A 26,853-nucleotide genomic window follows, 5' to 3' on the forward strand; every position below is an offset into this window, starting at 1 on the left:
AATAGTTTGTGTGTGTTGCATCTGGCACACTCCACTTCCCCCTGGGAAAGGAGGTGGGAGTTCCCTAGATCAGCTCCAGCTTCACCCAGGAGCAGCTGAGAGAGAGCTGCTTCTGAGATGGGCTTGTTGCTTGGCTTGAGAAGGAGCTGAAAGCCAAGTGCAGCAAGGAAATCCAACAGATTAGCCACTTCTGGGGACAGTGAAGTGTACAGTTGATGTATTTTTGGAAGAGAGAAAACCCCACTTATTAAAAGTGGAGGGCAGAATTATCAACATATTGAGTGTCTTTGCCAGTGGCCAAGCTCCCAAAAGTCTTGGCAGCAGTGATTGGTGCCAAGCAGTGCTTGGATATATAGTGAAAAACCATTTTGCAAGCCTCCAAAAGCTACCCAGCAAGGCTTTTCATTTTTTAAAAAGAAGTGAAATAACTGCCTTGTGCCATCGGCATGATTTAGGCTAGTGTGACAGCAGAGTTGGTTTGCTCTGCTGCCTGTAATTTCTCTGTTGACAAATTGGGAAAGGGGAGGGTGCAAGCAGGAACAAGAAAAAGGAGCCTCCCCTCCTGCTTTGTGGAGTAAACGAGTGAGCAGCTGTGGTTCAGCCAGCAGCCGATGACTCCTTGGGCCAGGCTGCATTCCAGCACAGAGAGCTTCTCTTTGTAGGCCAGCACATTCCATTTTATTCCTCCCACCAGCAGGACTGGAAGCAGCCTCTGCCTGCTGCCTCTGTCAAGACAGCTGCCGGCTCCCTGCTCCCGCCAAGGTAGGTAGCTGCATTTGCCTGTTCCACCCTCAGGAAGCAGAGCCATCTGTGACCTACTGTCTGGTGCTGTACATGGCCAGATGGAGCCTATGCAGGTCTGTGGAAAACATGAGCTCTATAGACTGGTTCGATCACTCCAGTCAGCCAATCAGTGTCTTATCTGTAAAGTTGCATGCTGTATCCTGAGGTGCTTTTAAACCTCAGTATTTTGCATAAAGAAAAATAATCCTAAATCATGCTAATGCAGAAACTTGGCTCAGTTTAGCCAAGGGAAGAGGCCAAGAGCTACATATGTTACTGGGAAAAAGAGTTAAAAGTGGGTGTTTGTAATGGAATACTCCTGCAGGCTCCATGGACTCCCCCAGCAACTGGAAGAGCTACACAGCATTCCTGGGAAGAGGTCCTGGTGTTCTGGGACTCGCAGCTGCTCTCTTGTGAGCACCCGGTAGCAGAGTAAAGCAGTGCAGACGGAGGTGAGGAGGTATCTGGGAATACCTACTTTATTTCTACCAATTAGATTAAAGAACATAAACATAACAAACACGTATGAGAGGAGCAGCCCTCATACAGACATCCTGTCTTGTTGCAAGATAGAGCAGAAAGAAATAGTATAATAGTACCAGAGACAGAAGTCACACAGACAGGCTTCCTTTCTCACAGAACAGAAAGTAAACAATAGTATCAGATGATCCTTGCAATAGGAGGAGTGAAATACTAACACAAGCATCCCCAAACTTCGGCCCTCCAGATGTTTTGGTCTACAATTCCCATCATCCCTGACCACTGGTCCTGTTAGCTAGGGATCATGGGAGTTGTAGGCCAAAATATTTGGAGGGCCACAGTTTGGGTGTGCCTGTACTAACAGTTTGTGTACATTCTTCTCTTATTTTACTTATACAGTACTCTACAGTTTAGGTCAAGGAGGGGGAACCAGATGTTGGCCTCCCAACTTCCATCAGCCCCTGTAAGCACTGCCAGTGGTCAGGGATAGTGAGAGGGAGGAACTCAGAAACCTCTGGAGGAACACAGGTTCTTCACCCGAGCCTTAGACACTGAAAAGAAGACAGATGGGTTTGGGGGGAATAGCTTGATGGAAGGAATGGGGAATGTGACTTTTTGGTTGCTGTTTGACTCCCAGCTCCCATCTGCCCTAGCCAGCCTGTCCACTGCCCAGAAATGATGGGAGTTAGAGGAAGATAGAACCGGGATTCAAGATTACCTGCACAGATTGGGGAACTGGACAAAACAAACAACATGAATTTCAATAGGGGACAAAGTTAGGGTTCTGTACTTAGGCAGGAATAATCAGATGCACAAATATAGGATGAGGACGTCTGGTTTGACAGCAGCACATGTGAAAAGGATCTAGGGGTTCAACTTGGTAGACATCAAGTTTAACATGAGTCAACAGTGTGGTGCAGCAGGGGGGGAAAGCCAATGCAATTCTAGGTTGCATCAATAGAAGTTTAGTGTCCCGATCAAGGGCAGTAATAGTTCCAATCTCTTCTGCCTTGATCAAACCACACCTGGAATACTGTGTCCAATTCTGGGCACTACATTTTAAGGACACTGACAAGCTGGAACATGAGCAGAGGAAGGTGACCAAGATAATAAAGGGAATTAAATTTATGAGGAATGGTTGAAGATGTGTACGTTTAGCCTGGAGAAGAGAAGTCTGAGAAGTGATATGATAGCTGTCTTCAAATATCAATTAAGTGCTGTCACATGGAAGACAGAGCAAGCTTGTTTTCTGCTGCTCCAGAGCATATGACCCAAACCAATGGATTCAAATTATAAGAAAGGAGATTCTGACTAAATGTTAGGAAGAACTTTCTGATGGTAAGAGCTGTTCCACATTGTCCACATTGGAATGGACTACTCAGAAGGTGGTAGGTTCTCTTCCACTGGAGGCTTTTAAACAGGTTGGATGGCCAACTGTCAGGTATGTGATTCCTGCATCGCAGGGGGCTGGACCAGATGACTCTTGGGATCACTTCCAATCCTACAGTTCTGTGATTCTATCCCTGGTTAAATACAGAGGAAAGGCCATATAGCACATGAGTACAAAACCCCCAAGACGGCAACCCTGTCATTTCTAGTTAAAAGGATTAGGTACTAAGATAGATGGATAAATAGTCTGACATGGTATAAAGAAGCATGCTATGTTCTCTGTGCTTGGATGACAACAAGGTTTTTCTCTCATCAAAAGTTCCATGATTGGTGTTAGCAAGCAGCAGCAAGCAGCCCAATCTTCACTGCTTCCAACAAACCAGCAGTTAATGGAGATGCGGTGCCACCTGGTGGTCAAGAATTCCAGGGCAGGAGAGATTTTCAACTCCCACAAATACACAATGTGCAGGACATTCTCCATCTGGCTGGCCAGGGGCATGTTTTCACTTATGTAAGCACTGGTATAGTCTGTTATAGTTAGTGCTTTGGCTGCTTAAGCAGTAGCCCATCTCTGCCTGAGGTTAAGTGGGAGCACATTTTGGCAGAGCTGTAGCACTGCCATTTGTGCTCAGATGGATCCCACACACTAAGCAAGATACGTACAGTTTTGACTTCAAGCCTTGCTTGCCTCTGGAGCTACATTTCTGCTTCATTCCCATTGTGCCATTGGAATCAGTTGCGTGACACCTTGCCCTTAGCAGCTATGCTGAAAGTTCAAATGGGTCTTAAGGGCAGCCAGATAATTGTGTGTCCTTTCCTTGAGACGTCTGCTGCTGCTGCTGCTGGAACCTAAATACCTCCTAGAAGCACTGTGGAAAGTGTCCTGTTAAGCGGGTTCAGATTCCATGCTAAGCATTTAGTATATAGTTTCCTCCTTTAAGCTGTGCCAGCCTCTCCTCCACCCCAAGATCTTTGCCCATACCAAAGCAACATTTGCAAGACTATGTTTTTAATAAAACTAGGACTGCAACCTCATTACAATTTATTTAAATCAACTCACTTCCAAAGCAGGTTAATTAATCAGCAAACTAAATCTGCACACCAGTAAAAGTGTTTTGAAAACAAGAAGTATGCTTTCCCTCTAGAAGAGAAATTGCCTCGTAAGATGGTGCTTTGTCACAGGAAGCGCTTTCATAAAAATAAGCCTACTGCCCAGTTATGCAGGTGTGTAAGTCCTATTAGCTGAGATTTAGGGCTGCAACATTATTTTTGCAACTTCTGATCTTTATCAAAACAGCAGCAGCTCCTTCAGCTTATTAAAAGAACCATGGTGAAGTTTCAATAAAAGATCCTGTCTTGTGCTTGATGCAACATCCCTCAAGGCTGCCTGAAAATCTGCAGCCAAAAAAGGAACCTCTTTCAAGCTCTTGGTCTCAAGAACAAATAGGAACTATCTATAGCACTCTGTACCTACAGAGAAACAGTCTTTTCACATGCTCTGTGGGCAAACCTTGGTGTTGTAAACTGGTTCCAGGCCCAGGTAAGCTGATGGGCAGCAACTTTAGCCCTGCCTTTTTGTGGGGATTGGTGGCACAAATGACAGCCTCTAGGCCAGATTGGGAGTGCTGGGACCTTAGAAGTTGGTCCCTGACACAACAGAGGAGGGTGAAAGGGAAAGGAACAAGCATGTCAATGTATGATGCAGTTTACTGAACCTCCAGGAAGCATTCTGTAGTTTTTCACACCCTGCATATTTTGGCTTGGTTCTATTTTAGCATAACACACAGGGAAGAGCCTTGGGGTTATATGGTACCCATGGTTTACTGAAAGATCACGAACCACAGCTTGAAGCTGGCTTCTCTCAATACATCACAGATAATACCACAGTTTGTCCACCTTCAGGTATAAAATGAAAAATTGCAGTTTAAAGTGGAAGCAGGTGCTTGGCACAGCTACAAGGTGATTGAAGAGGATGGGGGAAGAGTGTACGAGCCTGAGACTTGTAAATACTTTTTATTATTATTAAACAAAGTGATGTTTATTCAACATGTGGTTGTTAATTCTGGTTAGCAAATAAAACACTACTGTGTCGCTACCACCAGAGCTATGCATGGAACCTTTTTTATTCAACATGTCAAAAGACTAAGAAGTTTGCTCTTCCCACTAAAAGACACACCAAAAGACACAGTTTTCTGTGAAGAATTCTGCAAGGGGTTGTTAAGCAGGGGAAAGATTTAAAAGTATCTTTAAAAGTATGCCTGTTTGGCTAGAAACACAGGTAGAACAGATTCATGGGGAGGGAGGGGGTGCCTCCCTTCCCTACAAGGCACTGTTGCACAATGAGATACAACAGGTTGGCACTTTTGACACAGACAAAGCAGGTTGGGATTTGGAAGGGATGGTGTCACTTGTGGAGAGGCTGGCGCTGGGCTGATCAACTCTTATATACCATATGTAAAGTTAAGCAATGGTTTAGTATAGCTCTATGCTAGATCACAGTCTATAGTAGCCTTCACTGAAGTGGTGCCTTCCAGCTGTTTTGGATTACAACTCCCATCCGGCTGGGGCTGATAGGAAGTGCAGGAGGGCAACAGGCTGGAGGGCACCAGGCTGGCAAAGGCTGAATGGGCCAAAGCAAACAAGATGAATTTGTAACAGGGAGAAATGTAAAGTACATCACTTGGGCAAAAAAAATGAAAGACACAAATACAGGATGGGTGACAATGGATTCAAACTACAAGAAAGATTCCACCTAAACATTAGGAAGAACTTCCTGACAGTAAGAGCTGTTCGGCAGTGGAATTTGCTGTCAAGGAGTGTGGTAGAGTTTCCTACTTTGGAGGTATTTAAGCGGAGGCTTGACAGCCAAATGTAAGGAATGCTTTGATGGTGTTTCCTGCTTGGCAGGGGGCTGGACTGGATGGCCTTTGGGGTCTCTTCCAACACTATGATTCTATTTTTCTATGAATGAGAGCTGTGTTTGAGATGCAAAGTGCCTCGCTGCAAGATAGCATGTACGTCCGTGTCCACGCCTCTGGAACAAGAATTGCAGCCTGACTCAGCTTTCTCAAATCATGCAGGGTGTTTAATTGATAATTGTTTCAGAAGCACGTAAGAAAAAAGAAAACTTCTATCACCTCCCAGACCAGGGACAACACTTAAACCTTCAGATGGAATTTCCAGTTCTTTGCCACAACTGGTACAGTCCTTTCCCGGCAGTTTCAGGATCTAGGCCATGCTGAGAGAGATGATTGCAGAAGTCCTGCAGTCCTCCCCAGAGGCCATGTGGCGGCTGTGCCTCTTGGCTCCAGGGGGCAGAGGCCACCACAACCAGGTCCCAGCAACAGCCAGAGGCCATCCCCAGAAAAGACATTTTGAAAGATGAAAACTGCCCTGCCCATTCACCAATGGGAAGGACAGGGCCTATGCTCTGTTTGTGCTGATATGTCACTCAGACAACAGGCTGTGGATCTTTGTCAGGAGCACATCTGAGTCATAACCTGGAAGTGCAGAAAGGAAAAAGAAGAATGTCAACACAAGAGATCCTGGGTAGGGGACTACTAGATTTATGGTCTATTAATTGTGGGCCAATGTGTTTGTATGTGTTTTAAACAGTCAGGCTCCACCTGTAGGGTCATTGTGGGTGAGAACTATGTATGCTACCCTTAAGCTCCTTCGAAGAAAGGTGCAATAGAAATAACTGCAGCCTCTGCCCACTGATAAGAGTTGTTGAAGCAGGTGCTGAAAAGAGTTCAAGTCACCCATGTCAGTTTGCAGGTACCCCAAACAATGGTCAAAAGTGGATCGCTTTTCTTTGTACAGCAAAAACATAGCAGAAATATCACACCGATTTGAAAGCCCGACACCTCCCTTTACCTTGTGGCTCTTTTCTTCGGGACCATTTTCTGTAAGGGAAGGGGGGAAATAAGTTAGCTCAGAGACAGGTGTGCCCTCCCACCCTCAGCTTCATTGCTAGTGTATGTGGTTCTGCCAGAGACAAGGGAAGTATTTTGATCTTGGTGGAATAGGGGAAGCTAGGACATATCACACCAGCCATTAGCCTTGTTGGAAATACAGGAGGATTATTTTACCTGCAACTCATTACCAACAATTCCAAGAAAAAGAGGAGAGCAACCATCCAATGGAGCTCATGAACCTGAAAAAATATTTTAGCTAGATCAACAGTGTCACTCAGTGTTGAGGCCATGTTTGGATCAGGGAAGAGCAGGGCAGAAGTGAGGTCAGGGCTGCAAGGACACACCAGCAAGACTGGCAGATTGGTCCATGACATCAGGTGACTGACAGGTGGGTGGCCACCCAAGTGAATATGCTTGTGCATTGGCTTTCCTAAATGCCCCCTTGGGAGGCAGAGCCCAGCCCATGCTGTGAAGACATGGCTATATAGCAGGGATGGCTATCATCAGTGACCCTCGCAACTTCCATTAGCCCCAGGCAGCATGGCTAATGGTCAATGAATCATGGGAGTGCCATAGGTTTACCTAGCCCTGCTATGTTAGGGGTTGGCAGCTGCGGGATGCCCTGCCCATGCAGAAGGGAGCCTGGAGTGCTCCTCACACTGTACTCACTTCAGCAAGAAGAAGGCCCAGACAATCAGCAGAAAGGAGACACAGTCTGTCACAACCCAGATCATTTGGTATGTGGCACGAGGCTGTGGAGAAGGGAACATGGGGAACAGAGGTCATTGGGGTAGGAGAAAGAGCAAATGGGCGGTTGTCAGTTTCCCTGGGGAGCCGCCTACACAGGCTGCTGCTGCTGGTGGTGGTGATACAAGTCTAGTCCTTCCCTGCCCCAGCCAGTCTTACCAGTAGCCAGAGGGGGCGCTCCATCCCCTGCAGCACCTGGCAAGCGTTAGTGGTGACAGAGTTTGCTCCTGCGCACCACAAGATCGAGAAGAGCCACGGGGCGTTCACCACATACAGGTTCACAGAGATGTTGTCACGGCGATACTCCCTGGGGAAGAAGGTGGGATTCATGGCACCAAAGCAGAGCAGCAGGGAAACTCCCATGAAGTCTCTTGGGAGGAGAAACCCCAGTGCCTAAGATACGCTGAAGGGAAAAGACGGGCTCCCAGAGGCAAAGGCAGAGAGGGAGACTCTGAGCGTAAGCCCCACAGTTTCCACCCACAGAGTTTGCTGCCGTGTTCTGGGACGATGTTCAGGGCTTATCATCTGGGGTTAGATATAACCTTTGCTCAGCCCAAATTAAGGTTGCCAGATTGAGAGCATCCAGCAGACAGTGGTGGACTTTGGGGTCTTAAGTTTCAGCGGCACCCTGTGTGACACCAACATTTGGCATGCACACACTCTGGCCTGCATTTTAAATAATGGTTGCAGTGCCACCGAGGCTCCACGTAAAGTGTAACTGAACTGGTTGTGCTCCCCTAAATCCACCTCTGCTGCAGATACCATTCTATCAGGAGGGCCATTCTGCACCATTTTGGAATCAGGCCTTTAGTGTGGAAGTACCTCCCCTCTGGAACTCCCTCCCACTGCATATCAGAGGGGCACTTTCTCTATTGCCTTTTTGGAACCTGCTAAAGACATTCTCTTTCAACAAGCTTTCTAAATGGAAATCTTTATCCCGGCGGATATCTGGCTTGGATCTGCATTGATTTTGTGCATGTGCTGTTCTAAATTGTTCTCCTTTATGTAGGATTGTGTCCAAAGTTAGTTCCACTCAGAGTGATCCTATTGAAATTAGTGGACGTGGGTCCATTGATTGGGTCCATTGATTTCGATGAGCCTACTCTATATTTCCAAATTTATCCATGGGGTAACAAAAACTGGAGACTTTTTTTCCAAAAAGAAAAAAAGTTGTCTCAGGATGCTGAAACTATCTTTGCTAGCCAATTCTCTCTCCTTGACCCATGCCTGGGACAGACACCCCACTGAAACCGCCCTCCCTCCTGCGCCCTCCCCCCAACTAACCGGATTTCAGCCCTGCTCAGATTTTGGTAGGGCAGGTTAATACGCAGAAGGTCTTCTGATTCATTGCTCAGCTTCTTCCGGCCATAGACCTGCTGGAACCTGGGTGCTCGCTGCTTTACCCAGTCTCGAAACTTATCAGGCAGCCACAGGATCTGGGAAAGAGGGAAATGGTAAGCAAGAGATCCCTCCTCACTCCCACTGCTTCATGGGGGGCAAGACCTACAAGACAGGACTTACTGTGCTCATTAGGCCAGACACTCCTGTGGAGATCCCATTTTTAAAAAATAAACAGCTACTTGCTCTTTTCTTACTCACTCAGTGTGATTTACTACTGGCTTGCTCTTGCCTTCCTTGTTTGCATTCAGGCAGAATTTCTCACGGCAAGCATGCCTGCCTCACCCCTGTCCACTCACTTCCCCCACCAACTCCAAGGGGAAGCCCACTGTGTCCTGTCAAGCAGTGAGGAAAACTCACCAGCTCTGGAGAGATGTCTGAATGGAGGATAGTCTCCACAGTGACATTGACGAGGTCCTCGTAGTGGGGATCCTCTTCGGGACGCAAGTCAAACATGACGGACACGTTGTGCCTCTTGGCCTCAACCAGCAGCTGCTTCAAAGACAGAACCCGCTGTGCCTGTGCCAAAGCTCGTTCTGCCTTTGAGAGGCTTCGTGCTGTGGGGAAGGGTGGCTTCTGGTAGGGTGGAAGGAGGAGGTCAGTGAGAGAGGACATCATAGAACTCTGCAGCTCCAGGCTTCTCCAACCCAGGTTTAGTTCCCCATTGAGGCTGAATAGGCAACCACCACCCATCCATTTTTGCTGCATGCAAGGGCTTCCCCAGACAGACCTAAGGATCTTGCTCCCTACAAGGGAGCATAATGAACACTGCACCATTCATTCCTATGGGACCAGAGAAAGCAAGAGGGCAATTCACTTGAGAGAATGCTGTTTCCATGGTCTGGGACTGGTAATCACAATAATATTCATTCAACAAAATATTTACCGGTATTCAGCATTGCTCAACAAACCAAAATGCAAACAATAGAAACAATTTATTGATGATAACCATTTTGACAAGCAGTTGCAAAACAAGGGTATGTGATACAAAACCAGAACCAAACCAAAGGCCTCTTGAAAAAGAAGTGTCTTTTGAAAGTGTTTGAATAAGCCTCCCTTGAGAGAGAGTTCTTAAGTATCAGGGCTGCTCAAAGAAAGCCCTGGTCTTTTGTGAAGGATACTTACCTCCACAGTAAGACAGAATTTGGAGCAGGACCACAGGACATCAAAGGATTTACCCAATTAGCATGCAGCCCATGGAGCTCTGCTACCTCAGAGCAGTCATATGCACAGCTTAGTGAGCTCACAGGCTCAGTAGGGATCAGATCATCAGGAGCAAATACCACAGCCCACATGCCCCTATTGGATTCATTAGATCTGGTCCTATTGAGGGACTAAGCCAGGGGTCAATCACCTTTCTGGGCCCACAGGAACATTTGGAATTTTGATAAGTACCATGGGCACCAGTCACAAAATGTTGGTGTGTGAGAGTTGCAGGGGCGCATGGCCTAATGCAAATTGGCTGCCACACCTAAAAGAGCAGAGAAAGCTGAAGGCAAGCCACTGCCAGCATGTCTGGGAAGGGGCGGAGGAGGCATCTTCACCACATGCCATTGTGTTTCTTGGCAGAGAGAAGCCCTTTGCACCTCTCCTCTGTTCAGAATGGAAAAGAAGGTGGGTATCCAATTCTGAAGGATATGTCCAATGTAGGAGAGGCTGAAATGGTGAAAACAGGGGCTGAGCAGAAAGAGCTAAACATCTCCCAAGTATTGTGGATTTTTGATCAGATATATACTGAGATCTTTGCGGGTGCCGTAATGGGCACATTGGAGAAGCCCACACTGGCAAACCCAGCTCTGTGTATTCTAGGAGTAAGAATTATAGCCAGATATACAGCATCTTCTTGTCTGTTCTTCATCCCACACAACAGGAAATCATTTCCCACCCTATTGTATCCCTTCAGATAGCAAATGGACAGGGAGCAACAATGCCATACCACTCATGCAAATCAGCCTAGCAGCACCCATTTCACCCCACCAACCTTGCACAGGGCTTGACTTGGAACCACCACACAGCTCTCACCTGCAGAAACCAGCTGCCAGCATCAAGTTGGTGCAGCTGCGTCCAGTTGAAGGAGCTGGCATTGGACTGGGCTTGAGCAGGGAAAACCTCTTGCACATTTGTGGTCCGGATGAGCTTCTCGTCATGCATGATGAAAGGGACCCCATCGGCACTGCCAGGTGAAAAAGAAAAAAAGAGCTTGGTCTGGGGAACGGATTCATCTCTACTGCCAGAGGGAGAAGTGAAGAACTCCGGAAGTTGCCTTGGGGGACCAGGAAGTCTCTTCATCTCCACAGAGAGCTGATCTGCCACCTCCGCTCCCCTTACCTCACCAGGACATCTGTCTCCAAGACGCTCACACCATAGTCAACTGCCTTCCGGAAGGACATCAGAGTATTCTCAGGTGCAAGCTGGATGGAGATTAAAAATTGACATAAAAAGACAGGTGCATTTGAAGGACAAAGGTAGCAAGGTTGGTGCTGGATGGCAAGTAACGCTTAGTGGGGACAAGGGAGAGGGCCTTCTTGGTGCCTGCTTTCAAACTTTGGAAGTCCCTCCCTAGAGAAGCTAAACTGCTGTCTTTCTGCTGGCTAGTGAAGACTTTTTTTGTTCCAACAGGCCTTTGGGAACTGAATGCTTTTAATGAAAGGGCCGGTACCGTGCTGCTTTCATTGTAATTATCTGCATAGATTTTTGTATAGTTTTAATTCTACCAATGCTAAATTGTATTTTAATGATGGATTTTTCTATGTCTTTTCTTGTTTTTATCTGTAGATTACTTTGAGTCCTGTTGGGGGGAAAGGTAGGGTATAAATCTAACAAGGAGGAGGAGGAGGAGGAGGAGGAGGAGGAGGAGGAGGAGGAGGAGGAGGAGGAGGAGGAGATAACACACCTCTGGATCCCTTTAGTCAGTCTCCCTGTCCTCAGTTGGATATGCCACCTATTATCCTGCTTCATGCTGTGCAAAGGAGGTGCTGGCTACTCACCATGGGAGCTCCACGGTGCCCAAACAGAGCTGGCTTGGCGGGCAGCTGGCTGTACTCCAAAAGACAGGGGGAATCAATACCCAGTGGGGCTAAGTACAGAGCAAACACTGCGCCCAGATACAACAGCAACAGAAGAGTTCTGAGGACTGTGGAGACACAGACAGATGGAAAATGCAGGTAAAATGCAACGGCAGTCTTGGAAGAAGATAATAGTAAGCTAGACCTTCATTGCTAGCATTAAGAAGACATTCCAGGTAAGATATCAGAATGGGGCCCTCAGCTCTTTGGGATCATTCTAGTCTCTTCCCACCAGTGAGGTTACTTGCTAGTGCCCTAAATAAATAGCTGAGCAACACATTGCAGCATGCTATACTGCCAATAAACAAGAAGTAGGGCCCCTCCATACTGGCATTTTATTTAGAGTGTAGTCTGCAACATGCTCTTGGCGCAATAATAGTGCATTAGTGGTGAATTTAGTCTTTGTAAGTTGTTCTGTGATGCTTCCCTACTGCTACTATGTCATTGCTGTCTGGAGGGGCTATAAAATGACAAAAGTGGGACAACTTTCCCCTCTCTCTTCCAGTTTTGGTACAAATAAATGGGATTTCAATAGGATATGCACTGACTGGAAATGAAGCAGTGTGACTCCTCCAAACCTTTGCAGGTGCAAACAGTATTTGAAGTGAGATTGTGTATAATTGTCCGAATAGCATCATCACAAGCACAAATAATCATGAACGAGTGGAAAAAAGACACTAGGGCTGGATCTACACTGACCTGGAAAACTATATATTTCCCAATGCAAGTTCTCATTAGCAACATTTTGCTGCTCTACAGCGCCATCCGGTGTCACATTTTAATAATACATTTCTAACATTTTAAATGACGAGGGTAGATTAGTACTAGGAGGGAACCCCATGTGGCCTCGGAACAGGAAGACTCTGAAATGCCTGCTGAAGGGGCCTGTACTGGGAGAGAAGAAGAATAGCTTTGGCCTCCCTGGTACCTGAGCAGGATGTACGATAAAAGCAGTCAGCCACTGGCCAGGCAAGCAGCGTCATGCCCACCACAGCTCCAATGTGCAGGAAGGGGCCTGTTGCCTGGCAGGACAGAAATAAGAGTTAGCCATTGGTTTGGAGTTTCCAAGGGAGTCATCTCAGGCTGCAGCAATGTGGAACAAATATCGTAGAGCAGGTAGAATGAAGGGGAAATGCCAGGGAATAGGCTGGCCATGAAGCTAAGCTTTTAACCCAGAGTTCCCTGCAGGATGATGGCAGAGGGCTGGATTTCAGGGCTGGACTCCCCACCCAGAAGGAGAAGCCACAGTTGGTGTTAATCGCTGCATGATGCTTTCACAAGGAATGATTCATAAATTAAATAAGTGGAATCTGGAAATTAAACTGTACTAAGATTATAAACTTTTGGGAAGAGGCATTGAGGATTATAAATCAACTTCTTTGTGGTGATATAATCTTAACCACCAAATATGTTTTATTGGAGTGTCTGAAATGTATAGCAAATGTGGAATGTTTGGAACTTGCAACACTGCAGCCAGAGTAGCCACAGCAAGGAACTGGAAATCAGATAAACCAGCTGACATCTTGCAATGGTAATAAAAAATATGGGATATATAGCACTGTTGACAAAACTTGCATGTTATAAAAGAGATGCCAAAGGATGTGCACAAAACCAATTTTATTGAAAAATGGAGTACGTTTGTTCATTATTGGAATGCAAAATTCCAAAACAATGTTCAACCTTATCTAGTATTCTCAGTCTTAAACAAATTCCTTCAGTAGCACCTTAAAGACCAACTAAGTTTATATTTTGGTATGAGCTTTCGTGTGCATGCACACTTCTTCAGATACACTAGAAACAGAAGTGTCAGACCCTATATATATACAGAGGGTGGTGGGGGTGGGTGGGAATGGGTGGTGGGCTGATGGGAGTGGTAAACCTGGAGATGGCTGTTAATGGCTGCTGATGGCTGCAATTGGTCCTGGGCTGAGGTGCTAAAGAGAGCTTGATCATGCATAATGAGATAAGAATCCGATGTCTCTATTCATCCCAGGTGCTTCCATGGTTTTAAGCTTGGTAATGATTTCCAATTCAGCAACTTCTCTTTCCAGTCTGTTCCTGAAATTTCTCTGTAATAAAACAGCTGCTTTGAGATCTTGTATAGAATGTCCTGGGAGATTGAAGTGTTCTCCTACTGGTTTTTCAGTCTTATGGTTCCTGATGTCAGATTTATGTCCATTTATCCTTTGGCGTAGGGTTTGGCCTGTTTGTCCAATATAGAGAGCACGGCTACCTACCTGTTCTCAGTCTTATAATTTGACATTTTGCTTAAAATGTAATAATGAGCAAGGATGCCTGATTATATAATGCTCCTTAAACCATAACTGACATTTTGTATATACATATTATGACATTATATATCTATTATTTATTTTTGTAACCCCTTTATTTTGTGATATAAAACTTTGTAAAAATATGCAAAGGTATTCTGTGTTCCAATCTACTTTGCCTCCTGCCTGGTCTTCATCAGCCATAAGAACCACTTCACCACTGGCAGATTGCCTGACTTGCTTTGTAGCACCTGCACTGGGTAGGATGCTAGAGGGCAGGGGGTATCTGACTTTTCCTGGGGGTGTAACCTGTGCTGTCAGTTGTCTGGCCAACAAGGTCCAACAGGTGTGCAAGCAACTGTGGCTCAATGTACCTACTGGGGTGGTTCACATGTTAACTGCTCTGTAAAAGCTGCTGTGAATCATTCCAGGTTTCAGTTGCTGCTGCAAGCGATGCCACGCGCAGCAGCTCAGCAAGAAGGGAAAGCAAGGAAAAAACCACAACCTGTGCCAAAATCACATGGTAAACACTTGTTATACCCCAAAAGCTCACCATTCAATTCATTTTTGGGCAGTGTTTATGTGGCATGGCTCTTATGCTCTGTGATCATGCCATCAGGTGTGGATTCTTACCTGCAGGGAGATGCGGGCACTTTCCCACTGCTCTTCCCACTGAACCTCCACCCCCACAAAAGCAGAAGCCACTACAAGTGCTGTCAGGATCAGGAGAACCTGGAAGGAAGAGAAGACAGCATCAAGTGCCTGGGGACAATTGTATTCAAGCCACTTTAAGAGCTTTATTTTGAAAAGGAGGCAATACGTATAGACCAGGGGTCGGCAAACTTTTTCAGCAGGGGGCCAGTCCACTGTCCCTCAGACCTTGTGGGGACTATATTTGAAAAAAAAAGAACAAATTCCTATGCACACCAGACAGGCCCCACAAATAACCCACAGATGCATTTTAAAAGGACACATTCCATGCAAGAGCACCAGGCTGGCCAGACAGTATTGTAGATGATAAAAAATAAAATCAAAATTTTTTCTTACCTGCACTGATGATAGTCATTGTTCTCCCCACCCTCTCTCTTTTCCCTCCCCCCATAAATCTCTTGCCCCTCCCCCTCCCTGAATGGTGCCTCTTTTCCCACCAGCAGCACCTCCCTGCTTTTCCTCCTTCTGAAGGAGGACATTGTGTGAGAACATGTGGTGGCTTCCCTCTTTTTTTGTCTTTTTCCCCAGGGAGCTCAGACAGCGGCTGGGCCAGGTTAACAACCCTTGTGGTCCTGATCCAGCCCATGGACTGTTGTTTGCTGACCCCTGGTATAGACTGTCAAGACTTTTCTGCAAGGACTGTACCACTTTGGTTATTTTGCACACTGTTGCAACTAAATTAAGCTATTGGTTCCTCACCATCCTGGAAAAAAGTGTGCTTGCTTTGGCAACACATATATATAAAAAAAATTTTTTTGGGGGGAAGTGACAAGTAGGGAGCTGCAGGGTTCTGTTTTGGGCCTAGTGTTGTTGAACATCTTTAGAGAGATTGTTGTGCATTTGGAATGGGAAAGTCATCAGTTTGCTTGTGAGTGTTTGAGAAAGAGAGAGATAGTGAGTAACAGAACATAGAATCATAGAATGGTAGAGTTGGAAGGGATCCTGAGGGCCATGTTCTCCAACCCCCTGTAATGTATATATATATATTTCAATTTTTTTATTCATTTTCTAATACAACACACATAAAACATAATACAAAGAATACAAAGAATACAAAATTACCTTGTTATATTAGAATAGAAGAGTCTCTAAACATTTTAATAAGGAAAATAAACTTACATAGTGCCAGCAATGTGCAAGGCACTGTGCAAAGTGAAACCCTGCCCCAAGGAGCTTACAGACTAAAATGTAACAGGAGAAACAGAGGAAAGAGAAGGAAGTGGAGGACCACCAGGCCGTTTTGAGCCAACCATGCCCACCTGTCATACACCTAACATCAAATGGCATCAGGTGAAGAGATCTGTTGTACTTTATCTCAGCACTAAGTGCAAAAATAAATGTATCCACATTTGATACTGGGAACCCACCTAGCTATTGGTGGTGATCTGATGTGCACCAACATTATGCAGCAGCAGCAGCAGCAGCAGCAGCAGCAGCAGCAGCAGCAGCAGCAGCAGCAAATCTTTGTGTAGGATTGTGCCTTTCACAAAGGAAACCAGTAAGAAGTTGGAATTGCGCTTGGGGCAGGGACTTACCTTATGTATCCAATGGAGCTTCAGGGGCTGGTGCCAGAGCTGCAGGCAGAGTGCCAGAACCTATAATAAAAATGGGAGAGTGATGTGACTTAGGGCCAAAGAACCCACTTTGTATTCTGGGACAAGGACTGCAGGGGGACCACATATAAGACTTCAGGAGGACCACATTCTCACACAACGATGATGGTGTTGACACCACTCAAAAATGAAGAAAAGTGGACTTCCGGTTGACCGCCATACCGGACAGCAGGGAGATATCTCATTCCGAGAATCTCCAACGTTTTGAAGGACGAGGGACACGGCACGAGCACCGTGGACCCCCAAATAAACCTCAGATTGGGCTTTCTGAGGACGTGGGACTTGGCACGCACCCCTTCGCATCTCCCCTGCCCCCTGACAAGCTCTAATAAGAGCCCCGAGAGCGGGTGGGCTGGAAGACGTGGGTGCTTCAAGTTGAATTGCTATCTTCAAGATATAAAGCTCTGGAGCTGATGGGTTTTGAGCAGTCAGTTCCTCCAGCAAAATTAAACTATTTGGACATTTAAAAGACCTGGATTCCCTGCAGAAATTGAGGAAATTAAGAAAGGAAAAACTGCTTTCCCTCTGGAAGGGGAGACCGGGTCAGAGCAGCGGATACCATTGTGACGTCACAATAGACTGGATGTTTCTAAGCTTTGTTTCCATTCTGGGAGCCTTTGAAGTTACTGCAGTGGCTGGAACTGTTTTAGTGGGCTATAAATTATTGGTTTTGCAACATATTAACCTTCTCATCATTTTGACAACAAAGACTGCATGTTGAGGATTAGGAAAGATTGAAAAAAATGCAGTTTAAACTGAGACTGTTGCTTCCTGTCTTCTCCTTGGTGGATTGTCGGACTTTGAGGTTCCTAGCTGTTAAACTGGTGGTTTGTTATGGCTGCAGAAGCAACTTCAGTGATGAAAACAAGATGAAAAGGTTCTGTTTCTCCCACATTTGAAGACCAAGTTCTGGAAATGCTGACAGAATTAAAAGGAGGACAAGATAAAAATACAGAAACTTTGGAGAAATTGAAAACTGTTACTGCAAATGCAAGGGGTCTGCAGGAGATTAAAGAAGAAATTGGAACTTTGAATAAAGAAATTCAACAGGTAAAGACAGAAATTTCTGGAGTGGATGAAAGAGTAACACAGCTCGAGACAGTGAAAGTCCAAGACCTGGAAAAACAGCAGTTTGCAACACAAACAGCAATTGCTTTTTTGCAGATGAAAGAGAAAGAGACCCATATAAGACTGTGAGGATTTCCAGAAACAGAGAAAGATAATTTTAAGGAAATCCAATCCAGGAATTTACAGCATATTGGGACTTGACAAAGGAAGAATTGGAAGCATCAATTTTGAAGGCCTACAGGTTTGGACCAAGATTAAAGAAGAAAGATTCAAAATTTGTGAGTGATTGCCTGGTGGTCTTCCAAACTAAAGAACAGAGAGATAAAGTACTGGGAAATTATTATTTGAGACAGAAGAGGATGAAGAAGAAATCACTGTTTCACCGGTGGGAGGGGTGGAACAGGGAAGGGATTCGATTCAAAAGTCCCCCAAAAAGGGGTAAAACAAAAAGGACGTTACCCCAGTGAGAGAGGGGGAGAAGGAAGCAGGTGGGGGGCAGAAAGAGAATGAGATTGAAGATAACATGTTGGGAATACAGCAGGGTGGGGGAAGGGCTGTGCAAAGCTTAGACCGGGACAGAGCAGGAGTGGGGTGAGGAAGAATTGGGGTGTTTTTTATAGGTGGATAAAACACGGTTTGAACTCGGAAAGTATTAAGGAGCTGGCTGAAATCTCTGGAGACATCGATTCCAAGGGAAGGGGTAGATTTAGTTTTGAGGGTGGGTATAAAAAGGGGAAAATATTTTGAAAATTAATTATGAATATTTTTGGGTAGAGAATATTGGGTAATAAAGGTAAAGAGAAGTATGAAGGGTAAACGGTTAAAAAGAAGTATTAAATTGGGAGAAAGAATGTAATTTTAGATTTGGAAACTGCAATAATTAGTTATCAATAAGGAACTCAAGAAGGGGAAATGAGGAAGTCCGAAATGTTTAGATTAGAAATTAGATAATGTGATTATGTCTTTCTTATTTTTTGTTTTGGTTTTTTCTTTCTATTTTTCTCTCACTTTTCTATATAAAATGAACAAGAATTATTTAAGAATAAGGTCATGAATTGGGAGATAGGACGTAATTCTATGATGTTCAGCTAAGATCTGGAAATAGTAAGAGTTAATTATCAACAAGGACTGTAAGAGGCGGAAGTGAAGAAGTTTGAAGAGATAAGGTGTGATAATATTGTTTTTTTCTATTTTTGTATTTCTTTCTTAAATTTTTCTTTTTTCTCTATGTAAAATTCAATAAAAATCATTTTTAAAAAAGATAAAAAGTTACTAAAGAGGAATTAAAATGAAACACAGATGGAAGGGGCTTCAGGAAGTCACCTTAAAATGTTTAGAAGATGATAATAATTGGAAATTATAGATTTTTCTTTTTCTTTTGTGTTTGTGTAGAGGTGTGTATTGTATTATGATTACTGTTTTATTTTGTGTTTGTTTAGTATAAAATTAAAAAATAAATAAATAAAAAACTTCCTTATCAAACCTTTATTAGGCATTTTACAAATAAAACCATAAAAAAGAAAATCACATATAAGAGCCTTGAAATATATATAAAAAAGGCAGCAGTTGGCTACATAGACTAATTGTATATATATATATACAGTATGTTGTAGAATCTGTGCTTTTCCCTGTTAACCTGCTCCTTGGAGGACTGCTACCAAAAACTCGGCTACCCCTGCCATTACCCTTTGGCCAACGTCAGATAGGCAGAATCCCACACTTACACCTTGCTGGGGTTCCAGACCACCCAAAAGAGGGGACAGCACACGTTGACAGAGCGTGCTGTACAATGGACAATGAAAGAATATGCTCTACAGTGTCCGGGACATTCATAGAACATCTGCAGAATCTCTTGTTTCTAGGAATGTTTTGATATCTTCCCCTGACAAATGCTGAGCGAAAAACATTCAGACGGGCCAACATAAAACATTAGGCTGGGATTATTAACTTAGTGACGTAATTGGCTCTGCTATCTAGATTATTTAAATCATAGAATATAGGGGAGCAAATTTTGTTTACAGCTGCCAGAATATTTTGTCTCTCGACATCCTTTAGTCTAGTTAGGATATTATGGGAAATGTATTGCTCGCTAGAATTGTACAAGGGCTCCAACTCGATGCCTAGAGATTCAATCTTTTTTTCAAGGTACTGATATAATCTTGATTTATAGGAGTCCTTGAGCAAATCAGCGAGCAGACTTGATGGGGAGCAGCGAAAATGGCAGCGTAACCAGTATTTTATTGAGGTGGTCCAAGCCCAATATTCCATTGTGTGTATGCCTATTTCTGCACACATTGTTTCATATTTGATAACAGTTGGGAGTCCAAGAATACGTCTCAGAAAGCTGGAGTGAATCTTTTTAAAGTCACTGTTATATGCTTGGACCCATAGCAGGATTCCATAGAATATCTGGGATAGCACTTTTGTTTGAAATATCTGGTTGGCTGCAGGAATAAATTGATTACCTTTCTGATAATAAAAACGGGCAGCTGCTGATGAGGTACACTTTGCCTGTTTTATGGCATTTGTACGATGATTTGCCCACCCTAAATTGCTCTGGAATAAGATTCCCAGATACCTATAGATTTTCACTTGTTGGATTTCTTGCCCTCTTATTTTCCATTTCTCTAATTTCCAACCATTCGAGAAGACCCAAATTTTTGTCTTCTCATAATTTATAGAGAGTTTGTTAGATTTGTAGTAAAGGATCAGATAAGATATAAGACGTTTCAGACCCAAGCTCGTTAGTGATAGTAAGGCAGCATCATCTGCGTATAATAAGAGAGGAACTGGTTTCTGATTAAGTTTGGGGGCATGTGATTCTATTTTTTGAAGGTGATCTGGCAAGTCTGATAAAAATAAGTTAAATAGAAAGGGCGCAAGAATACACCCTTGTTTTACCCCTTTCGAGTTTGGAATATCTGATGAAAGGTGACCTTTGGTGTTAAGTTTGACTTGACAGGTATTGAAAGAATATAGATTTTGTATTAGAATCAGTAAGCGCTGGTAAATTTTTAATTCAGCGAGTTTCCTCCACAGCTTTGGGCTGTCAATTGAGTCGAAGGCACCACGAAAGTCTACAAAAGCAGCATATATCTTAGATTGCCTTTGGGATCTGCATAAGTATAAGACAGTGGTCTAAAAAACAACAAAAATGAAGAAAAGCCATAACTCTGCACTTAGGCAACCTGCTTTCTATACCCAAACCCTTCAGACCTGTATTATGGAAGTTGGCAGATACTTTCCTATTTGCATTACAAATTCACAATGTCACAATGTCACAAAAGTCTCAGCCACTAACCACTAGACACCCTTCTCAGAACTTTCCTTCTGGTTTCTGAGATGTTCACTTATATACGGTTTAGGCTAATCTTATCCAGCTGGAGAAGGGGCTGTGGCTCAGTGGTAGAGCATCTGCTTTGCATGCAAAAGGCCCTGTGTTCAATTCCCAATATCTCCAGGCAGGGCTGGAAGAGGCACCCTCTCTGAAACCCTAGAGAACTGCTGCCAATCAATGCAGAGAATACTGAGCTAGATGGACCAGCAGCCTCATTCAGTCTGAAGATATCTCCTAATGTTCCTAATTTTGTGTGTGTGTGTGTGTGTGTGAGAGAGAGAGAGAGAGAGAGAGAGAGTACACTGGTATTCTCAATATGCTGATTTAACTTTCTCCCAAGGAGCTCTATTAAGTTTTATGAAATGTTGGGCTTAGATATTGCTGGCCCTCTCAAAAAACTGGAGTTCCCAGACTTAATCACATATTAGCAAATTCAGATTGATAGGGAGGTCTTGTGTGACAAACCCGCTTCTCCCAAAGACCTGACTTTTTCTGATAAGGAAAGTGAAGGGGAAATGCATTGGAAAGTGTGGGAAAACCCTTGTTTTGATGCAACATCATGTAACCTCTCCTCTAACAAATCAGGAAAAATGCTCCATAAATAGGTTATGAAATGGCCCTTAGTAGACAGAACAGCATGTTCCCAAATGGGTTTTAAGAGGTTGGTTTCCCCCCACCCCCAACCACCCCAAAGCGAGACCAGGGAATTATGGAGGAACGGTGCAAGCAGCTTGGATAAAGAGCCAAGTAAAAAGGGTGTACCAGGAGCAGTGAGGAGAAGGTGACAAGAGTTGTTGTTCCAGACAGCATCACCATCGACCAGTCAAGCCACCAGCCTGTCTTGCGGAAAATGAATCTGTTGGGCAGGGGGGAAAAAGGGGGAGGAAGGGTTATGACAAAGGTAGCTGGGGAGAATCTTAGGTCGGGGGGGGCACCCCGGGCCTTCTACTCACTCATTGAGATTGTGGAAATCATTGAGGGTGACAAAGGCAAGGTAGAACCAGGCCAGGGTGAAAAGGCACACGCAGAAGACGAAGAAGAACCAGGCGCAGTCGCACTGTGAAGAGGAGGAACAGGGTCAAGTTCAAAGTTCCTGCATTAATTCACAAGGCCCTTAAGTACTTGGATCCCCAATCCCTGCCTGATCCCTGATGTCTTTGGGGGAATCGCTGTTAGGGGTCCCGCATGGCACTGCCTGCATCTGCCAGGAGCCAAGTGTTCCCGTATTGTGGAACTCTCTCCCGACTGAGACCAGACAGCAGGGCTGGGCGATGTATCGATGAATTGTCTGAAGTTGGTTCAAAGCCCACATAGTGAGAATGGTTCCATAATATTTGACATGGCAATATATCACAAATCACAATTCGTGTGGGTGCTACGTAAATATTGTGAAATGGAAAAACCGTGAAGCCGGTCATCGCTTCTCTTATGTTTCCTGCTGCCCCTGTTGCTCTCTGTACTATAAAATAACAGTTGTAATGATATGCTAAAGGTAAGTAAAAATGTACCCTTTTTAGATGCCTAAGTAGTAGCAGTTGCCAGGACATTGCCATATTTGCCTCTGCATCAGGCATCCCCAAACTTCGGCCCTCCAGATGTTTTGGACTACAATTCCCATCTTCCCCAACCACTGGCCTTGTTAGCTAGGGATCATGGGAGTTGTAGGCCAAAACATCTGGAGGGCTGCAGTTTGGGCATGCCTGCTCTACATAGTTACATCCTTCAGATATTGTGATATATCAGTATATCACGATGTTTAGCTGCTGATATATCACAATGTTGAAAACCAGATACTGCCAGTTCTACCAGGTGGTCCCCTCCCTCCCTCAATGAAGACTTCTTTTAAAAAAAGAAAAGATTCAGCAGGCACTTTAAGCAAGCTCATTATTATATTAATTTTAACTGATTTCTCCCTCTGTATTATATATATATATATATATATATATATATATATATATATATATATATATATGTAAGCGCATTGTACGCTGCTTAGAAACAAGGGTTTTAAGCAGTATAAAATATTGTTGAACTAAATAATGATGAAGATGAAATGATAATAATGATACAATGAGGACCAGGGTACTTTACAGGCATGGCTACCCCCCCCCCCCCGCACTGGGAAACTAGTTTGTCTTTTGCTGCCAAGAAAGAGAAGGGGTCCATGATTAGTCAGTACAAGGGAATTCCTAAGCCATCTTTCTCTGTGAGAGTCAGGCAGACTGTTGGAGGACACTAGGAAAAACAGGGAAAAACAAAGCTGCCCAAGGACAAAGACTTCTGTTGAATTTTTGCTGGAGCTTCTGTTTCTTTCCTCCTTCCTATTCCTTTTTCCTTGTGTGTCATGCCTTTTTAGATTATGAGCTTGAGGGCAGGGACTGTCTTGATTTTTGCAAGTCTCTCCAAGAGCCCTTTTGGTGATGGGGTAAGGAATAAATGCTGTGAAATATGAACTAAAAAAAAAGCCCAGTGGCTATTTCCTTGATGGAAAAAGGGTCCATGCCTGGCACCCACTGCCCCTCTTCTCCAGGACATGCCAGTACTCTCTAAACAGATCCCCACAGATATTGGAGAAGAGCTGCCCACTCACCTTGCTGGTTACCAGACCCTTCTTGTTACGAGTCCAACGGCAGCTGTAAAGGCACAGCAGGCAGGTGGCACACCGGTTGGCGCAGCCGTCGTCCTTCGCCATGGTGCGTCAAGTAGTGGTAGACACCAGGCCCTGCTTGGGGGGGGGGGGAGAGACACATGTAGCCTATTGGTATTGCATGGTAGGGCACTTGGAGTTTGCAGGGAGGAGGCAGATAATGCAGTACCGTAATAGGTGTGGCAAGGGGGGAGATAAGGAAGGAAAGAAACCACACTGACTTGAATGGGTCTTCAGCTTTCCGCTTCTCTTGCTCTTTTCCACTCACCAGGAACAATTGCAGTTTGCAAAAGGGAGTGTGGATGTGTGTGAAGTTCAAAGAGATCCCAAGCTCCGTTCCCCCATTGTCATCACCTGGCGCAAATGTTGTGGGTGCAATACCAAAAGAGGCTAATCTAGATCAGGCACCAGGCCAACGGAAACCTGCGCATGGTGGTGGTGGCAGGGCGGGGAGGGGGGGGGACTCAACCTGCCTGGTGAGTCGCACCCTGGGCACCCCACCCCAAATTTGCAAGCTGGGGCAGGCCCACGCTGCAAGGAGTCGGGTTAGTATGGTGCTTAAATCATACCTTTCTCTTCCAGAGAGTGAAAGATAAAGAGGCAGACACAACACATGAGAGAGCAATGGAACAGGAGGGTGGGGGGAAACCCACAAACAGCCCCTCCTTCTGGTGTTGTTAGGGTTTATACTCAAAGTCACATTTTAGAGAGGAGTGTCTGCTTTCTACGTACTAACTTAACCCTACTTACTAGCTTCATTCATTCATTTCTTTCATGCGCAAGCAAAGGCTATTCCTGCATTCCTGGTCCCTCAAACTGCCTGCTGTTAAGCAGCTCTGAGTGGACCATGTGGAACCCCTATGGAGGGTCTTTACAGAACAGGTGAAGCACATGAAGGGTGGAAGCCTGTTAATTGCAGCTCCTCCTCCTCCAGCTGCTGTGAGAGCAGGGTGCTGGACTAGATGGCTCTTCTTAAGTCCTCAGCTGAATTTAAACCCAGATTCCTGCAGACTCAAGCTACCTAACATCAGCCACACAAACAGTGCGAGGAAGACATGCAGACCTGCTTCTTTCCCCATTAAACACTGTCTCCATGTCCCTCTCCCCATCCTCCCCCCCAATTGTATGGCCAAAGGGGCAGGGACCTGCATTCTCACTCTTGGGAAAGTATGATGTGCACAAATGGTGCTGTAACAATAATCACAAATAAAAACCATAATGGCAGTATATTTCATAATGATGATGACAGTAATACCTATAAGCCCCCAAAACGCTCTTACAAATCAGAAGCCTGCTTTATTTGGGTTAAGTTTCTCCCCACATCAAGATAATTGCCTTGGGAAAAGGCATACCCAGTGCCTGACATAATATGCACAAGCGTATTTACCACAGTCACCCATAACCAATGTGGGAAGAAGCAACAACAAAAACGCACACAATCTTCCTCTTCACACATGGTGGTCCAGCATCAGTATTGTGTGAAGCAGTTGAGATGCAAATGCGCTGCAGTTGTGAGAGCGAAGGGGCACTCCCACCCTGCCAAGGCCCCTCAGGCATGGGGAAGGTGTTGCTATGGATACCAGAGAGACTTCAGGCCTTGGTGCACAGGGGCATGTGGGGCAGTGGTGGGGGTGCAGGAGGAGAAAACACAGCCATTTGACTACGCTGCTCAAAAAACACCAGCCTTCTCAGGCCGCCTTATCTGAGAGTGCCAGGGTAAAGGCAGTTGGGCAGAGGCAATGCGGAGACCACCCCTGGTTTGGTTGCACTAGGCATGGAGCCTGGGGGACACCACAATTTTTATTGAGAATGGAACATGAGAGGCAGTGGGGCACTGAGTTTTGGTGTTGCACTGGGTGCTGCTTAAATCTGAGACTGCAAGTTCTGCCACTCCAGGTGGGGACAGCATGGCACCCACTGAGGGGGGCAGAAGGAGCTGTCAGGGGTGGGGTGATTCTGCAAGTCTTGCAAAACCTGGCAGGCACGGCCCCAGCTGATTTCCTGGGCGGGGGAGTCATTGCAACATTTTGAGGAGTCATGTGTTTAGAAAAAAACTCATTTTCCTTCTGAATAAAAGTTTGGCTGTACAAAATTATTTTAAGTATGAATGACCAAGATTACATTAGTCAGAGGAAGGGGAGAGAGAGTTGGAAAATAAACTAGTCTTAAATGTATGCTCTTCCTCTCCCTTCCCCCACCCTCTCAGCACAACTTCACACACAATTCCTATGTGGCACAGACAGTGGAAAAATGCACATGGAATAATTGCATATCATTATTAAGGGAAACCCCCCACAGTGGTGCCCATTTCCATGATGGGGAAAAGGGGGACATCATGGTTTCGCTCTTTTAAAAGAAAGGAAAACTTGGAAACTTATTGACCCACCTTCAGAATCCCACACCAAATATTTACCCCACCTAAAGCTGGAAACTGAAACTGAAACTCCTTTCTCCAGCCCCTCCCTGCCGTCCCTACCAAAGCAACCCAATTCCTACTTTAGTACCATCCACTGTTTTTGCTGGGTGGGCTGGAGAAAGGAGGGAGCCTTCTTTTCTGTGTCCCAGAAAAGAGCCTATTTTGCTACAAGGCAGTTTGCCTACTGCCTGGTGCTCCTCCCAGCCCCCTCACTCACCTTGATCAAGGCCCCAGTCGCCTTGGAGGACAGGCTGAGAAAGAGCTGGCTGATCAGATCTCCCTTCTTTTGCAGGCAGTCCGATGAGGCACTTTTATCTGACAGCTGCTTTTATTCTTCCAAGCTGAACTTTTGCTGCTGCTGCTGCTGCTGCTCTGCTCTCACCGGCTGTCTCCTCTCACCTGCACAGTAGCTGGCATGAAACCCGCGTGTTTGTTTGTGTGTGTGTGTGTGTGTGTGTGTGCGTGCGTGCCACCTATGGGCAGGCAGGCTAGGTGCACTAGGGAGAGGCAAGAGCGAGTGAACGGGCTGAAAGGCTGCAGCTGGAGGCCAAGGAAGGTGCCGCTTGGGCCACACTCTTTAGCCCCGCCACTCAGTTCACAGGCCAGGGGAGCTTGTTCTGTGGCTGGCTGGAGAGGCCCAAGGTGGGGGGGGGGCGGAGGGTGGGGAGAGCACTCACTCGGAGCCCAGACCTGAAGTTTGCAGGCAGCCCACGCTCCGAGTGGAGGAGACGGAGGAGGGAGCCAGACAAAGGAGAGGGCTGCCCCAAAAGGAGAGAAAGGGAGCTCTGCGTGACCCAGGCGGCTCATTCCATTCTTCCTCTGGCAAGCAGGAGGAGCTCTAACGAGCATATGCAAGTCATTTCAGGACCAAGGGCAAGAAGAAACCCAAACAATATCCTCTCTTGTAGTAAAACATTCATAAAACTTAATTGTCTGACCATTTATAGCCCTTTAATGATACTCTTTACCTCTAATGATAGCCCTTTACATCTTCCTCCTCAAGGAGAACCTC

At 45.3% G+C, this 26,853-nt stretch overlaps 1 protein-coding gene and 1 long non-coding RNA gene across 4 annotated transcripts; one reads left to right on the forward strand and one right to left on the reverse strand.

Moving 5' to 3' along the window:
• The first annotated feature begins 576 nt into the window (after positions 1 to 576).
• On the forward strand, positions 577 to 11,452 carry LOC148686521 (uncharacterized). Its single transcript, XR_015948615.1, has 2 exons — positions 577 to 762; positions 10,618 to 11,452. It is a non-coding gene; the product is annotated as an uncharacterized LOC148686521 (long non-coding RNA).
• Positions 5,716 to 26,652, reverse strand: GDPD2 (glycerophosphodiester phosphodiesterase domain containing 2). 3 transcript variants are annotated; one of them, XM_088664410.1, is made up of 16 exons: positions 26,059 to 26,652; positions 23,369 to 23,500; positions 21,732 to 21,835; positions 21,541 to 21,634; positions 16,296 to 16,355; positions 14,683 to 14,781; positions 12,708 to 12,801; positions 11,702 to 11,847; positions 11,043 to 11,125; positions 10,737 to 10,887; positions 9,075 to 9,290; positions 8,601 to 8,752; positions 7,476 to 7,623; positions 7,239 to 7,321; positions 6,529 to 6,557; positions 5,716 to 6,152 (listed from the first exon to the last, which is right to left on the reverse strand). In XM_088664410.1, the coding sequence occupies exons 2-16, from the start codon at positions 23,468 to 23,470 to the stop codon at positions 6,100 to 6,102; spliced, it is 1,614 nt and encodes a 537-aa protein (XP_088520536.1). In that variant the 5' UTR covers positions 23,471 to 23,500; positions 26,059 to 26,652; the 3' UTR covers positions 5,716 to 6,099. The 3 variants fall into 3 exon arrangements, 2 of the variants coding, with proteins under 2 accessions (XP_088520536.1, XP_088520537.1); XM_088664411.1 differs by having other exon boundaries at positions 23,369 to 23,503; positions 26,059 to 26,620; XR_015948614.1 differs by lacking the exon at positions 7,476 to 7,623.
• Positions 26,653 to 26,853: the final 201 nt, after the last annotated feature.

Source organism: Zootoca vivipara, chromosome Z2 (genome assembly GCF_965207765.1).
Source record: "Zootoca vivipara chromosome Z2, rZooViv2.hap1.1, whole genome shotgun sequence".
NCBI lineage: Eukaryota > Metazoa > Chordata > Lepidosauria > Squamata > Lacertidae > Zootoca > Zootoca vivipara.

What these genes read in the sequence shown, in the direction of transcription:
- GDPD2 (XM_088664410.1), bottom strand. Translation starts at nt 23,470, where the DNA reads ATGGCGAAGGACGACGGCTGCGCCAACCGGTGTGCCACCTGCCTGCTG. An exon ending in AGGGTCTGGTAACCAGCAAG is followed by an intron (nt 21,836 to 23,368) that starts GTGAGTGGGCAG and finishes TCCTCTTCACAG; the next exon opens with TGCGACTGCGCCTGGTTCTT. An exon ending in GAGACAGATGTCCTGGTGAG is followed by an intron (nt 10,888 to 11,042) that starts GTAAGGGGAGCG and finishes TTCACCTGGCAG; the next exon opens with TGCCGATGGGGTCCCTTTCA.